The sequence below is a fragment of the Odocoileus virginianus genome, chromosome 4 (assembly GCF_023699985.2).
Source record: "Odocoileus virginianus isolate 20LAN1187 ecotype Illinois chromosome 4, Ovbor_1.2, whole genome shotgun sequence".
Taxonomy (NCBI): Eukaryota; Metazoa; Chordata; class Mammalia; order Artiodactyla; family Cervidae; genus Odocoileus; species Odocoileus virginianus.
Genome location: NC_069677.1, coordinates 38,026,301 through 38,041,311, shown reverse-complemented (window position 1 = coordinate 38,041,311; position 15,011 = coordinate 38,026,301). Strand labels below are relative to the sequence as shown.

The 15,011-nt window shown below is 36.6% G+C and overlaps 1 protein-coding gene across 2 annotated transcripts in view; it reads left to right on the top strand.

The window, feature by feature from the left end:
- PRKCI (protein kinase C iota) overlaps positions 1 to 15,011 on the top strand; it is a 103,206-nt gene that overhangs the window by 62,966 nt on the left and 25,229 nt on the right. For both annotated transcript variants that reach the window (XM_070466439.1, XM_020906262.2), the window contains exons 3-7: positions 2,540 to 2,629; positions 4,116 to 4,166; positions 7,994 to 8,079; positions 9,472 to 9,612; positions 13,961 to 14,015. In XM_070466439.1, coding sequence (XP_070322540.1) covers positions 2,540 to 2,629; positions 4,116 to 4,166; positions 7,994 to 8,079; positions 9,472 to 9,612; positions 13,961 to 14,015 — 423 coding nt within the window. The remainder of the gene's footprint in view (positions 1 to 2,539; positions 2,630 to 4,115; positions 4,167 to 7,993; positions 8,080 to 9,471; positions 9,613 to 13,960; positions 14,016 to 15,011) is intronic.

The window sequence follows — 15,011 nt, the reverse complement described above, 5'->3', positions numbered from 1 at the left end:
GGAAAGAAAAAATAACAGTGAAACTGGAGATGACTAGTGGAATAACTCCTGGAAAAGATAAAAGGAAGGAGGGATTCAGTGGCCAAGTTGGAGAAAAGAACAGGGGCACTTGTTTCTTTGAGTCAGAAGGAAAGGAGATCACTTCACTTTTGTCTCTCAAGTAGTAGACCGGTCCCTGCTGTGAGTGACTGAGGTTTGGACAGGGTTGATGGCATCTCTTGGTGTAACCACAGGAATGAGCAAAAGAATGGCAGCGTGAAGGAGGTAGGTCAGGCCCCACCTACATTCACAATGACTTTTTCATTGAGGAATGCCATGATGCAGGGGGATGTGCCATCTCATGGATTCCCCGAGGATGACTCAGTTCATTGGCTGGTTGACTAAGGGAGCTGTTTCTTCCTTCCCCTCTCTGTGTCTTAAGTTTACTAAACTGTGCATTTACATTTAAAAGCCAACTTTTTCACTCTTCTCTTTCACTTTTATTAAGAGGCTGTTTAGTTCTTCTTCCCTTTCTGCCAGGTGGTGTCATCTGCATATCTGAGGTTATTGGTATTACTCCCAGCAGTCTTGATTCCAGCTTGTAATTCATTATGAATGATGATTCAGCATTATGCATGATGTACTCTGCATATAAGTTAAATAAGCAGAGTGACCATATACAGCCTTGATGTATTCCTTTCCCAATCTGGAACTAGTCCGTTGTTCCATGTCCAGTTCTAACTGTTGCTTCTTGACCTGCCTACGGATTCCTCAGGAGGCAGGTAAGGTGGTCTTGTATTCCCATCTCTTTCAGAATTTTCCACAGTTTACTGTGACCCACACAGTCAAAGGCTTTGGCGTAGTCAGTAAAGCAGAAGTAGATGTTTTCCTGGAACTCTCTTGCTTTTTCGATGATCCAACAGATGTTGGCAATTTGATCTCTGGTTCCTCTGCCTTTTCTAAATCCAGCTTGAGCATCTGGAAGTTCATGGTTCATGTACTGTTGAAGCCTGGCTTGGAGAATTTTCAGCATTACTCTGCTAGCATGTGAGATGAGTGCAATTGTGTGGTAGTTTGAACATTCTTTGGCACTGCCTTTCTTTGGGATTGGAATGAAAACTGACCTTTTCCAGTCCTGTGTCCACTGCTGAATTTTCCAAATTTGCTGGCATATTGAGTGCAGCACTTTTAACAGTATTATCTTTTAGGATTTGAAATAGCTCAGCTGGAATTCCATCACCTCCACTAGCTTTGTTTGTGGTGATGCTCCCTAAGGCCCACTTGACTTCACATTCCAGGATGTCTGGCTCTAGGTGATTGATAACACCAGTGAAAAAACTGGCTTAAAACTCAGCGTTCAGAAAACAAAGATCATGGCATCCAGTCCCATCACTTCATGGCAAATAGATGGGGAAACAATGGAAACAGTGACAGACTATTTTTTTTGGTTCCCAAAATCACTGCAGATGGTGACTGCAGCCATGAAATTAAAAGACGCTTGCTCCTTGGAAGAAAAGCTATGACACACCTAGACAGTATATTAAACAGAGACATTACTTTGCTGACAAAGGTCCATCTAGTCAAACCTGTGGTTTTTCCAGTAGTCATATATGGGTGTGAGAGTTGGACCAGAAAGAAAGCTGAGCGCCCAAGAATTGATGCTTTTGAACTGTGGTGTTGGGGAAGACTCTTGAGAGTCCCTTGGACCTCAAGAAGATGAAACCAGTCAATCCTGAAGGATATCAGTCCTGAATATTCACTGGAAGAACTGATGCTAAAGCTGAAACTCCCAATACTTTGGCCACCTTATGCAAATAACTGACTCATTGGAAAAAAAAAACAGTGCTGGAAAAGATTGAAAGCAAGAGGAGAAGGGGACGACAGAGGATGAGATGTTGGATGGCCTCATCAACTCAATGGACATGAGTTTGAGCAAGCTCCGGTAGTTGGTGAATGACAGAGAAGCCTGGCGTGCTGCAGTCCATGAGATCACAAAGAGTTGGACACAACTGAGCGACTGAACTGAACTGACATTTAAAAGCAATCAAGCAGAAACGCTCTTCAGTCCAGAGTACTTTAGTAGCTGTTCTTCCTTTCTGTGAGCCTCTTGAGAAGGCTCTCAGGTGAACGATAAATTTGACAAAATGATTACAGACCTCATGCATGGATAAAATCATTTTCACTTCCTCTTTTAAAGAAACAAGTAAATTATCCCTGGCCATTAATCATACTGCAGTGACAATCTAAAATGTGGTCAGGGTAGATTCGATTTGCTATATTTTGAATATAAACATCATTAAGAATTAAATGGTTATATATATATAAAGTTTGTATCTATGAACCTCATTTAATATTTTGTAGAAATAGGAATGGAAGTTACATTACCTGCTTCAGAGAATAGAATTGTCTAAATAAATATCTAAACAGTTGTCCTTGTTAAATATTTCTCTGTGTGTATGTAATTGTTTCTCCTCAAGATTTTATATAGTAGAAATTATTTACTAATCACATTTAGAGGATTTAAAATATGAACTTTACTTTTCCTTTTTATATTTTTTAGGAGACCCATGTACAGTATCATCTCAGTTGGAGTTAGAAGAGGCCTTTAGGCTTTATGAGCTAAACAAGGATTCTGAACTGTTGATTCATGGTAAGGAGTAGTCATTTCTTACTCTTCCTATAATCTTGGGAAATTTCTTATTTGTGTATGTCTTCCTGGATATTAAACTGTGATCATATCAGTGTTTCACAGCAAAGTTTTGGCATACAATTTAAGAATCGAGTGCCCAGCAGAACCTAAGTCATCTTCTTGCAGTTTTGTAATGTATTCAAATAATGATTTCCAGAAATAAGATATCTTAAATGTTCTTTCTTTTGTTTAAGGATTAACCATGAAACTATTTACGTAGTTATCATAAACTTTAGTGTGTTAAAGGTCAACAAGCCTCAGAGGTGGGCAGTGGTATAGAAAGAGAGACTGAAACTCAGCCACCAGGTAACTGGTACACTGTAGACCTGGGTTGTATATCCAGGTATTTTCATCCCAAACCTGTTCTTTTCATTCTGCCATCCTGCCCCTCAATTTTTTTTATGTCATGCAGAACCCACTTAATGTTATAATGCATTAGCAGTATTTCATGTAACATTTTTGGGAGCCTTAGGAGACCAAACCTAGGGAACTCTTTAAAACTTGAAACAAATACACATCTCCCTTCAATGTAATGACTCATCTCATTACCTTGTTGTTATTCCCTTGAACTTTCCTTTGCAGTGTGTTTTCTTAAAAAACAATGGTTTGATTTTTGTCTCCCTTCGGAATTTGACCTAGTGACTCCCAAATGTTTCATGCTCTATAATTTATTGAGATCCTGGAAGAACTTTAGAAGTCATTCTTTGGTCGTCTCTTTCTAGAATAAAACTACAGTGGATGTGTAAAGAAATTGTGGATCCATAGTCATGAACAGTTTAAGTGTTACTGCTTTTTATGCTGTATCACAGATCTGTTTTCAGAAGTTAGCTTATATTTCAACTTTTAAAAATATTTCAGGAACTGTGCTTCCCATACTCTGTGCTCTAAACCATGTCCTTTTTGTACGTCACAAAGAGTTGCAAACTGTTCATAAATGTGCTGTTTCATTATATTCTCTTTATAAGAATGTTTTGAATTAGCATGTTTATGAATGTGTAGTTCCTTTGGCAAAGCTTATGTTTTTGTATTTGGGTATGGTTTTCAATGAAGTTTAGTATATCCATATTTTAAAAACTATCGTGGCTTATGTTTATTTTTGAATACATCTTGTAATTTTAATTCTTCATCCTAGAAGATTTGTCACTACAATAAAGATTTAAGGAAATAGTTAATGATTTCTCTTATGACAAAAAAGTCAGTTGGTGATGTAATAGGGACAGGAATGAGTAATTTGAGCTTCTGATACATTGTTTATGGATGTTGCTTTCATAGGAACTTCTTTCATTATAGCCTTGCTAAAATGGATCCCTTCCAAAAATCATACTGACCATATACTGAGAGGGTCAGGTTGACATTTTGATCAACTTATATGATTTTTTTAATTTAAAATTCTGTATAATTTGTATGTTTTAAATGTGCTTATTAATTTTAATTTGTTGTTTTTCAGTATTCCCTTGTGTACCAGAACGTCCTGGAATGCCCTGTCCAGGGGAAGATAGTAAGTGTTTATATACATCATACCTTTGAGTAGAGTTATTTATAATAAAATGGCACAAGTGAATGAAATCAGAACTAGAACTTTTAATTCATTTGTTTTCTTTTTCATTCTTAAGTCTAATTTAGATAGATTAGCACACTGCCTAAATTCTCTACTTTCGCTAGGTCAAAATCAGGCAGTTTAAAAAAAAAAGCAGAAAGTTTTTTATTACAACTTACTGACAGTTGTCTATTGTGCATTTGAAAGGAAAATTAAGTTCATTGTAAGTCATTTCTTTTTTTTAATTTTGGAAATTTTCAAACCTTAGGAGAAGTTTAAAAAACATAAAAACATTGAAAACAAAGTTACCCATATATCCTTTACCTAGATTCACCAGTTATTAACATTTTCTATGTTTGCTTTATCTCTGTATCTGTGCACACATATACATACATGTATATACACAGCAAACACTTATTTTTATTTTTTTGCTGTATCATTTTAGAGGAAGTAGTTGACATGGCACTTTACCTCTAAATACTCTATCATGAATCCTTAGGGACTGTTATGGGACTTTCTTTTGGATGTCTAATCCACTGGTTAACATTAATGAGGTGAGCTGAAAGAGTCAGACAACTATTCAGTCTGATGGAATTTAAAATGCAAACTTATGTATCAGTTCAGTTCAGTTCAGTTGCTCAGTCGTGTCCGACTCTTTGCGACCCCATGAACTGCAGCATGCTAGGCCTCCCTGTCCATCACCAACTCCTGGAGTCTACCCAAACTCATGTCCATTGAGTCAGTGATGCTATCCAACCATCTCATCCTCTGTCGTCCCCTTCTTCTCCTGCCTTCAGTCTTTCCCAACATCAGGATCTTTTCAAATGAGTCAGCTCTTCGCATCAGATGGCCAAAATACTGGAGTTTCAGCTTCAACATCAGTCCTTCCAGTGAACACCCAGGACTGATTTCCCTTAGGATGGACTGGTTGGATCTCCTTGCAGTCCAAGGATAGTCAAGAGTCTTCTCTAACACCACAGTTCAAAAGCATCAATTCTTTGGCACTCAGTTCTTAATAGTCCAACTCTCACCTTCATACATGACCACTGGAAAAACCATAGCCTTGACTAGACAAACCTTTGTTGACAAAGTAATGTCTCTGCTTTTTAATATGCTGTCTAGATTGGTCATAACTTTCCTTCCAAGGAGTAAGTGTCTTTTAATTTCATGGTTGCAGTCATCATCTGCAGTAATTTTAATCACAAGTTATTACTTTTGATATATGGTATAATTTATAGGTTATAGATATTAAAGAACTCATATTTATTTATGGTTTCTGCACATATCCATGACTTTAGAAGGAATAATGGTATATGTTTTGTTTTCTATTAAGTGAAATAGCTCTAAACTGTTAATTGTGTAACTCTTCATACAACTTGGTAAAAAGGAAAAATTAAAGAACTAGGTGTTTCTGTATAGAGTTGGGGCTGTGTAGTTTATAGACTGGAGAAGGAAATGGCAACCCATTCCAGTATTCTTGCCTGGAAAACCCCATGGACAGAGGAGCCTGGTGGGCTACAGTCCATGGGGTTGCAAAGAGTCGCACACGACTTAGTGACTGAATGACAATAACAACTTTATAGGAAGGTGGGGAGATATAAGGAGTAGGTAGAGCTCTGAAGGAATAGTGAAACATTTAGGTTTGGATTCAGCTAGGAGTATTTCACTGGATTTCCAGTGGCAGATGGGTTACAGCCAATATGGGCTGCTTTCACAGAGGTGTTGGAAAAGTAGCTCTCCTCTCTTTGTCCAGGTGAGAGTTTTGAAAGTCTTGTCATTGTAGCAAGTCTTGCTTGCACAACCCCATGTCCAAATCTATTATGAATCTGTAGTACACTTCCCAGATAAAATGTCATTTCCTAACTTTTCATTGTATTTCATGCTCACATTCCCACTTTAAAATTTGCTGGTGGAGATTTTGATATACTCCTCCTCGGTGTAATTAATATTACTAAATTTGAGCGTGAAGGAAAATTGATAACCATTAAGGTGATCTCCTGGCTCTTTTCATTCCAAGACAACATTAACATGTTTAAATCTGAGATATATCAAGTTGTAGTTCATGAAAGTTTCTTAAACTAAGAGTATCTTATTTAACAAACTTTCTGCTTTGGTTATTCCTAACGAAATAAATAATTAAAAATAAAAGCATACATGTTTGAAGTTCTATATTAGGGTTTCCCTGGTGGCTCAGATGGTAGAGAATCTGCTTAGAATGTAGGAGACCCAGGTTTGATCCTTGGGTTGGGAAGATCTACTGGAGAAGGAAATGGCAACCCACTCCAGTATTCTTGCCTGGAGAATTCCATGGACAAAGGAGCCTGGCAGGCTACAGTCCTTGGGTTCCCAAAGAGTCGGACATGACTAAGCATGACTAACACACACACATTAGTGGCTCAAAGGTAAAGAATTTGCCTGCCAGTCCAGGAGACACAGGTGGTGCGGGTTCAATCCCTGGGTGGGGAAGATCCCCTGGAGGAGGATATGGCAACCTATCCAGTATTCTTGCCTGGAATAAGAATACCCAATCCAGTATTCTTGCCTGGAAAGTCCCACAGACAGAAGAGCTTGGTGGACAGCACACACATTATGCTGTCTCATGATTTCTATTACAGAGCATTTTACCTGTTTTATTCTATATTAATTTTAAATAATAGACCCAGTACTATATTTGCTTTAAAATGAGTTTAGAAAGCTAATGGACTCTCCACAGTATTTTCTATTACTGTGGACTGACTAAATAGGAAATACATGTAATAGTGATCGATTTAACCAAAATTACACTGGTGGAGTTGATTTGATCTCATGGCACCTTTAGAGGTACTGTACTTTTAAAATGAAGAAAACTAGCCATCACTGTCTTTAACAGAGTGATTGAATACCTGGTAGGAGTCAACAATCTCACATTTGTATATTTCTTGATGTGATGCAGTAAGAAATACACATCGCCTCTGTGTTATTTTTGCCAAAACTATTTAATATCTGGGAAGTGTTACAAATCCATATTAGATTTGAGTCGTTAGGAGACAGACAAATCCAGAGTGTAGGACTTAAGATAAAACAGCTGCCTAAACTTTTTCAACATCATAAAAAACAAACAACAATGAATGAGACAGAGTGACTATTTTAGCATATATTAAAGAGACAGAAAAGGTATAGTAACGAAATACAATGCCTAAATCTTGACTGGATCCTGGAGAGAAAAAGAAAACTGTGAAAGATACTTTTCAGACAAATGGGAAATTTGCATATGAACTGTATATTAAATGTTATTGAATTAATGTTAACTTTCTAAGATACCATAATGGTATTGTGGTCAAATAGAATTAGGGGGAGTGTCTTTAATCTCAGGCAATGGATAGTTGGATATTTAAAGGTGAACTGGTACGATGTCTGTGATTTATTTTTAAATGATTCAGAAAAAAGTGTGGGTATAAATAGAGAAGAAAGCAAATGTGGCAAAGTGATTGTAACTGGTAAATGCAGTTGAAGATGGAGGCAATTATTATTCTATTCTTTCAACTTCTCTGTGGGCTTACAATTTTTTCAAAATTAAAAGTTAGGGAAAAAATAAAAAACAGAAAAGCAGTAATAGTTTTCTAAACATTTATACTCCATGGGCTTTATTTTCATCTAATCTCTTAATGAATCTATTTTATTTTTTCACTTTCAGGTTTTTAATCAATATTTTTTTTGTAGTGAATATCATTAAAAAAATCATAGACTTTATGATAAAATGACTTATAATCACACTTGCTCTTTTTTAAAAACTTTTAATCTCTGTTTAGAATCCATTTACCGACGAGGTGCACGCCGCTGGAGAAAGCTTTACTGTGCAAATGGACACACTTTTCAAGCCAAGCGTTTCAACAGGGTAAACCTTAGTTTGCTGAATGTTGATAATTTGAGAAATCTGTTTTTTTCCTCTCTACTGCTATTCCCTTCTAAAGGAGTAAGTAAAGAGTTAGTTGCTCAGTCACGTCCGATTCTTTGCAACTCCATGGACTGTTGCCCGCCTGGGTCCTCTGTCCATGGGATTCTCCAGGCAAGAACACTGGAGTGGGTTGTCGTTCCCTTCTCCAGGGGAGCTTCCCGACCCAGGGATTGACCCGACCCTGGGTCTTCTGTACTGCAGGCAGATTCTTTCCCGTCTGAGTCACCAGTAGGGTGACTATAATTCCTAATTCCTGTAATTCCCAGTTTGCCCAGTGTAGTACATTTGCTATCTTGAAGTAATTTTTAATAGCATCTCTTGACTCTTAAAAATGGTCCAGATTGAACAATTAGTTATATGATTACCATAGCTATAAGAAAACTGGATATTTTGAATATAATTCAAGATAGCTAGAAAATAAGCAAGGTTTAGTTTGCAAACCATTTACTATTGGGTTTTTTCCTTTAGTTTTCTCTGTTTTATAGAATGATCATTGCAGACACTTACCTAGTTTATACTCTGTACCATGCACTCTTCTGAATGCTTGACATATGCTGCTCCGCTCCACTTAAGGTTTCTTAAGTTCTGCAACCAGGGATCAAACCTGTGCCCCCTGCAGTGGAAGCACAGAGTCTTAACCACTGGACCACCAGGGGAGTCCCTATTTTCCATTTCAGAGATGAAGAAACTGAGGTGCAAAATAGTCAAATAACTTGCCCAAGATAACCCAGCTAGTAAGTAACAGAGCCAAGGTTTAAAAGCAGTCTCTCTCCAGAAGTCCATGTTTTTAACTACTCTTGACAACTACAAATATATGGATTCCATTTCCATTCTAACTGTGCTGAGTTCTCAGTTCATTAATGTAATAGAAGCCACCACCTGAGGTTTCCAAATTGCTATTCCCAGTCACACTGATATTTAAAAAGTTTTGAAGTGAAAAGTCACTTTAGGTGTTGCTGCAGAAGACATGTTGACCTCTGAACAGTCCGGAAGGTCTATGTTTGCTTGAGAGTCCTTGCACAGGTTTTCTGCCATGTTTTTCAAGTTTAATTCACTTTTCCTATTTTCATTACTCTGAACTTAATTATGTGAAGACTGAAAATCCATGGACTTAGGAAACATCATGGTTACAAATTTCACTGTCTCTTTAAAACAAGTTCTGTTTTCTGTTTATTTCCTGTGACCATCATAGCTTTAAGTTGTGTATGATGAAGGAATTTGAGTTAGAGAAGAAAACTACTTATTTCACTGTTCTATGAGCAAACTGTTGGGAAAGTTTATGATGTGCTTTTTGTTAATAAAAAAAAAAATACTGTTGATTACTCTCTCCAGCGTGCGCACTGCGCCATCTGCACTGACCGGATTTGGGGACTTGGACGTCAAGGATATAAGTGCATCAACTGCAAGCTCCTGGTGCATAAGAAGTGCCACAAACTTGTCACCATTGAATGTGGGCGGCATTCTTTGCCACCGGTAAGACACCGTTGTCTAATTTTTCTTTGATAGAGCATTTTTGATAACTCTGCTAGAACAGAAGACTAAAACAGGGGAATGTTAAGAGATCAAAGCTTGACAGTGTTGTTACAGAATGTGACTAGGAGCACTTTAGGAGTCCAGTTAACATATTGTGAATTTGGAATTAGATTATGACAAATTTGTTTGTAGGATGTGGTTAACTTCTTTGTTTGACCTGCTGTAAAATCCTTTAGTCTAAATTAGAAAAATGTAAGGAGAGTCATTTAAAAGCTATATTTCTCTTCTTTTAGCTACTCTTCAGTCTAAGCTTCTAAGCTCCTGTTATTGTAGCATCTGTACTAAGCAGAGATCAGGTGAGAAAAGTCAGAGGCTTCCTGCTTGCTATGTGAAGTGTGAGATAATGGGGGAGCTTTTGCACTTAAAATTTTTATTTTTCACTTTCTATTTTAAATGTGAAATTAAAATGTGTTCGTCATAGAAAAAAAGAATAAAAATGAATTAAAAAGATTAAATAAATATCCTCCATTAAATCTACTGTGTAAAGGTAATGATCATTTGGTGTATATTCTTCCAGAACTATGCAAATTTATATGCATAAAGATTTAAAATCCTTCTATATTAAAAAATTTGTAAACATATATAAACCCTGATGGAGCAGTATAATGAACTTTCATATATCGATTATCCGGCTCCAACAGTTACCACCTCACGACCAATCTCTGCCCCTGCCCATTTAGCCTGCCCTCATCCTATAGTATTTTGAAACAAATTCCTCTTTTTGCCCTGCATGTGCACTTCCTGGACTACTGGATTCTTCAGCCTGGATCCACCAGGGGGGTGTCAGCGGGCAGTGAAGTTGTCATATATCCATCTAGCCAATGTTCAAAATTTTGGTTGTCACATAAATGTTGTAATTTTGTTTTCATAATTTTCATTATGAGTCAGGATCTAAATTAAATTCATATTTACAATTAATTGATACATCTAAGATATTTTTAAATTTACTGATTCTTCCCTCTCTTTTTTCCTTATAGTTTAATTGTAGAAGAAATTGTGTTACCATTTAAAGTGTTTCAGAATCTTTCTCTTGCTTCTTCATGGTTATATTTAAAACGTTCTCCTGTCCTCTTTATTTTCTGTCTGTTACAGTTGAATGTAAGAGGTTTGATTAGATTCTGATTTTCTTTTTTTTTTTTTTCTTCCATTTATTTTTATTTGTTGTAGGCTAATTACTTTACAACATTGCAGTGGTTTTTGTCATACATTGAAATGAATTAGCCATGGATTTACATGTAGTCCCCATCCCGGTCCCCCCTCCCACCTCCCTTGATTCTGATTTTTTTGTGTGTGTGAGTTGTTTTGAGATTACTTCATAGAAGATGGTGTGTTTATCCATCAGAAAGCATATAATGCTTTATGTCTTGTTCTTTTACACACTTTTTAACAAAAATAAGACTTTATGTTTACTGTTTTCTAACCCATTTTTCTTGCTGAACAATATATTTTGTTCATATTTCTATACCTATATCTTCATCATTTTTTAGCATAATTTTTTTTGTGTCTTTACCATAATTTATTCAACCTGTTCCCCATGATTGAACATTTGAGTTGTTTTCTGAATTTTCCTATAAGGAAAATTATAATGAACTTCCTGGTAAATAAATCTTATTATTTCCTTAAGGATGCAGAAGTAGAATTACTGGATTAAAAGACGAGCATTTTAAAAAAGATCTGCATTTGTCTAAGTTATCTTTTAAACAGGGGTCCCCAGGCTCCTAATGCCTGATGATCTGAGGTGGAGCTGATGCAATATTAATAGAAATAAAGTGCACAATAAATGTAACAAGCTTGAATCATCCTGAAACCCTCACACACTGGGTCTGTGAAAAAATTGTATTCCACAAAATCAGTCCCTGGTGCCAAAAAGGTTGGGGACCACTGTTTTAAAATGATTATAACATATTTATTCTTAGTACCTACTCTGGACATTGTGAAAGTAGGTTTTAACTGGTAGCTCATTAGTAGTAGCATTATTTAGCGAGTTCATATAAGTTTACAAATGGGTTTATGGTTAAGAGAGGTTGAAAGCCAATCTTAACAAGCAGCAGAAGGGCAGAAATTGTGAAAATAATTTATCCAGATTACTGATATATTCTTCAGTATTCTTAGTCAATGAAGTGACTTGTGTAAGTTCATAAATGCAGAAGGATTTAAAAGGACAGGGTTAGTGATTATATTGTTATTTTAGGATGTGTGCTAAACACATTGAAATCCAATGGGCTTATTTTTAAGGCATCCTTAAAATTATAACTCTGTAACTAATGCTGCTTCTCAAGTTTACCCTCTCTTGCTCTTATTCATTCAATTTGGGTCCAGAATTGAATAAGTAACATTTTGGTTTGAATTAGCATTCACTCAATATGACAGCAAATTTGGAAAACTCAGCAGTGGCCACAGGACTGGAAAAGGTCAGTTTTCATTCCAGTCCCTAAGAAAGGCAATCCCAAAGAATGCTCAAACTACTGCATAATTGTACTCATCTCACACACTAGTAAAGTAATGCTCAAAATTCTCCAAGCCAGGCTTCAGCAATACGTGAACCATGAACTTGCAGATGTTCAAGCTGGTTTTAGAAAAGGCAGGGGAACCAGACATCAGATTGCCAACATCCACTGGATCATCAAAAAAGCAAGAGAGTTCCAGAAAAACATCTATTTCTGCTTTATTGACTATGCCAAAGCCTTTGACTGTGTGGATCACAATAAACTGTGGAAAATTCTGAAAGAAAAAAAAAAATTCTGAAAGAGATGGGAATACCAGACCACCTGACCTGCCTCTTGAGAAACCTGTATGCAGGTCAGGAAGCAACAGTTAGAACTGGACATGGAACAACAGACTGGTTCCAAATAGGAAAAGGAGTACATCAAGGCTGTATATTGTCATCCTGCTTATTTAATTTCTATGCAGAGTACATCATGAGAAATGCTGGGCTGTAAGAAACACAAGCTGGAATCAAGATTGCCAGGAGAAATATCAATTACCTCAGATATGCAGATGACACCACCCTTTTGGCAAAGTGAAGAAGAACTAAAAAGCCTCCTGATGACAGTGAAAGAGGAGAGTGAAAAAGTTGGCTTAAAGCTCAACATTCAGAAAACATCTGGTCCCATCACTTCATGGGAAATAGATGGGGAGACAGTGGATACAGTGTCAGACTTTATTTTTTGGGGCTGCAAAATTACTGCAGATGGTGATTGCAGCCATGAAACTAAAAGAAGCTTACTCCTTGGAAGAAAAGTTATGAACAACCTAGATAGAATATTTAAAAGCAGAGACATTACTTTGCCAACAAAAGTCCATCTGGTTAAGGCTATGGTTTTTCCAGTGGTCATGTATGGATATGAGAGTTGGACTGTGAAGAAAGCTGAACACTGAAAAATTGATGGTTTTGAACTGTGGTGTTGGAGAAAACTCTTGAGAGTCCCTTGGACTGCAAGGAGATCCAACCAGTCCATCCTAAAGGAGATCAGTCCTGGGTGTTCATTGGAAGGACTGATGCTGAAGCTGAAACTCCAATTCTTTGGCCACCTCATGTGAAGAGTTGACTCACTGGAAAAGACCCTCATGCTGGGAGGGATTGGGGGCAGGAGGAGAAGGGGACGGCAGAGGATGAGATGGCTGGATGCCATTACCGACTCGATGGACATGGGTTTGAGTAAACTCTGGGAGTTTGTGATGGACAGGGAGGCCTGATGTGCTGCGATTCATGGGGTCGCAGAGAGTCGGACACGACTGAGCGACTGAACTGAACTGAGCATTGTTCCTGAGGTGGTTGGCAGTTAGTTTCTTGAAGGTGTTTCTTTTCCTTTTGTGGGTCACTGACTCCTTTGAGAATCTTCAGGAAAAAATGGGAAACCCATGAATCTTTACATATAATTTCAAGAGGTTCATTGACAACGAAATAACTTTATACTAAGACTCCTTTTGCCAGACTTAAAGTGAGTATGTGAAGCTCAAAGGAGGAATAGATGGTGTAGAAGAGAAATAAATCAGAGTATATAGCAGTTTAGTTGGATGTCTAATTGATGGTCTGAAATTAATTTTGTTTTTTCTGCGATCTGTAAAATGTGACTAACATTACCTCATTGATAGGAATGTTGTATTGTTTCATGTAATAAAATTAAAAATAAATTGTATATAGTAATATAATCCTTACTAAGTTACATTTCAAATTTAAATTTTAATATGCTATGTCTCATCAAAATCATATTGTTTCTGGAGTTATGGAAGTATTGATATTTAAAAAGAGTCCACTAAGGTACTGTGTCTTTGGAAATGATTGTAGGAACCAATGATGCCCATGGACCAGTCATCCATGCACTCAGACCATGCACAGACAGGTAAGAATGATACCGGCACAAACCATTGCTCATTAACAAAGTGTCACTTAAAGACTTCTTTATGTGAATCTTTCACCTAAATGTAAAGACAATTATATTCTTCCCAAATAAAAGCTTAGTAACCATATTTTGGGGATTTAACATCAATCACAGTATTTAACATATATGTTTGGCATTTTAAAAAGACAACTATGTAAACTGCAACAAATGACTGTTTTCTTTAATTCAGATAAATTTATTTTGAGACCTCTTTATATACCAAATCTTTTTTTCAATAATGAAGACATACTGATTTTGTGGACTGTTGACTCTATTCAAGTGACATTTTAAAATAAACTCTATTATGAGATGAAGAAATGATGTAAAAGATACAGAGATGCTGTATAGAAAATTCAAAAAAGATCATGTGAGTTCAAATGTCTAGTAGATACAAAACCTTCAGTATGTCTCTGAGAAATTTGGAGAGCAATTACATGGGACATGGCAGCCTGATCTGGGGTGAATCAAGAAAAAGGGACTTTTTCTAGAAGGACAGAATGTGGCATCTTCTTCATGGAAGAAGCTAGTTATATGAAATGTAGGCTTTTTTGGCCCCAGCTGCTTTAAGGAATAGAAACCTAGAGTCCAATCTAATCCAAACTAGAGACCCTCCATCTCTTATGTCTCAGTCATACTAATATAATTCATTAGGGTTTATAAGGTTACCCTTTTAGAAGGAATTTGTAAAGAAGAAAAATATATTTTAAAATAGCAAAAGTGTTTGCTCAGATCAGTAGTGGCTATTGATTGGTTCATTCTCTTTACCCTCAGTAGAGATTAGAATTTAACTGATATTTATGTATAATTTGTTATTAATAGGACAGATACTCAGTTTTAAATGATGAACAATTATTGAAAAATAAAAACTAAGAAAAATGAGAAAATTTTGTGTAACTTAGTTAATGGTATACTATGTTTTTCTTCCTTTTCTTTTTTAATGTTTGGGATTGGGTTTTT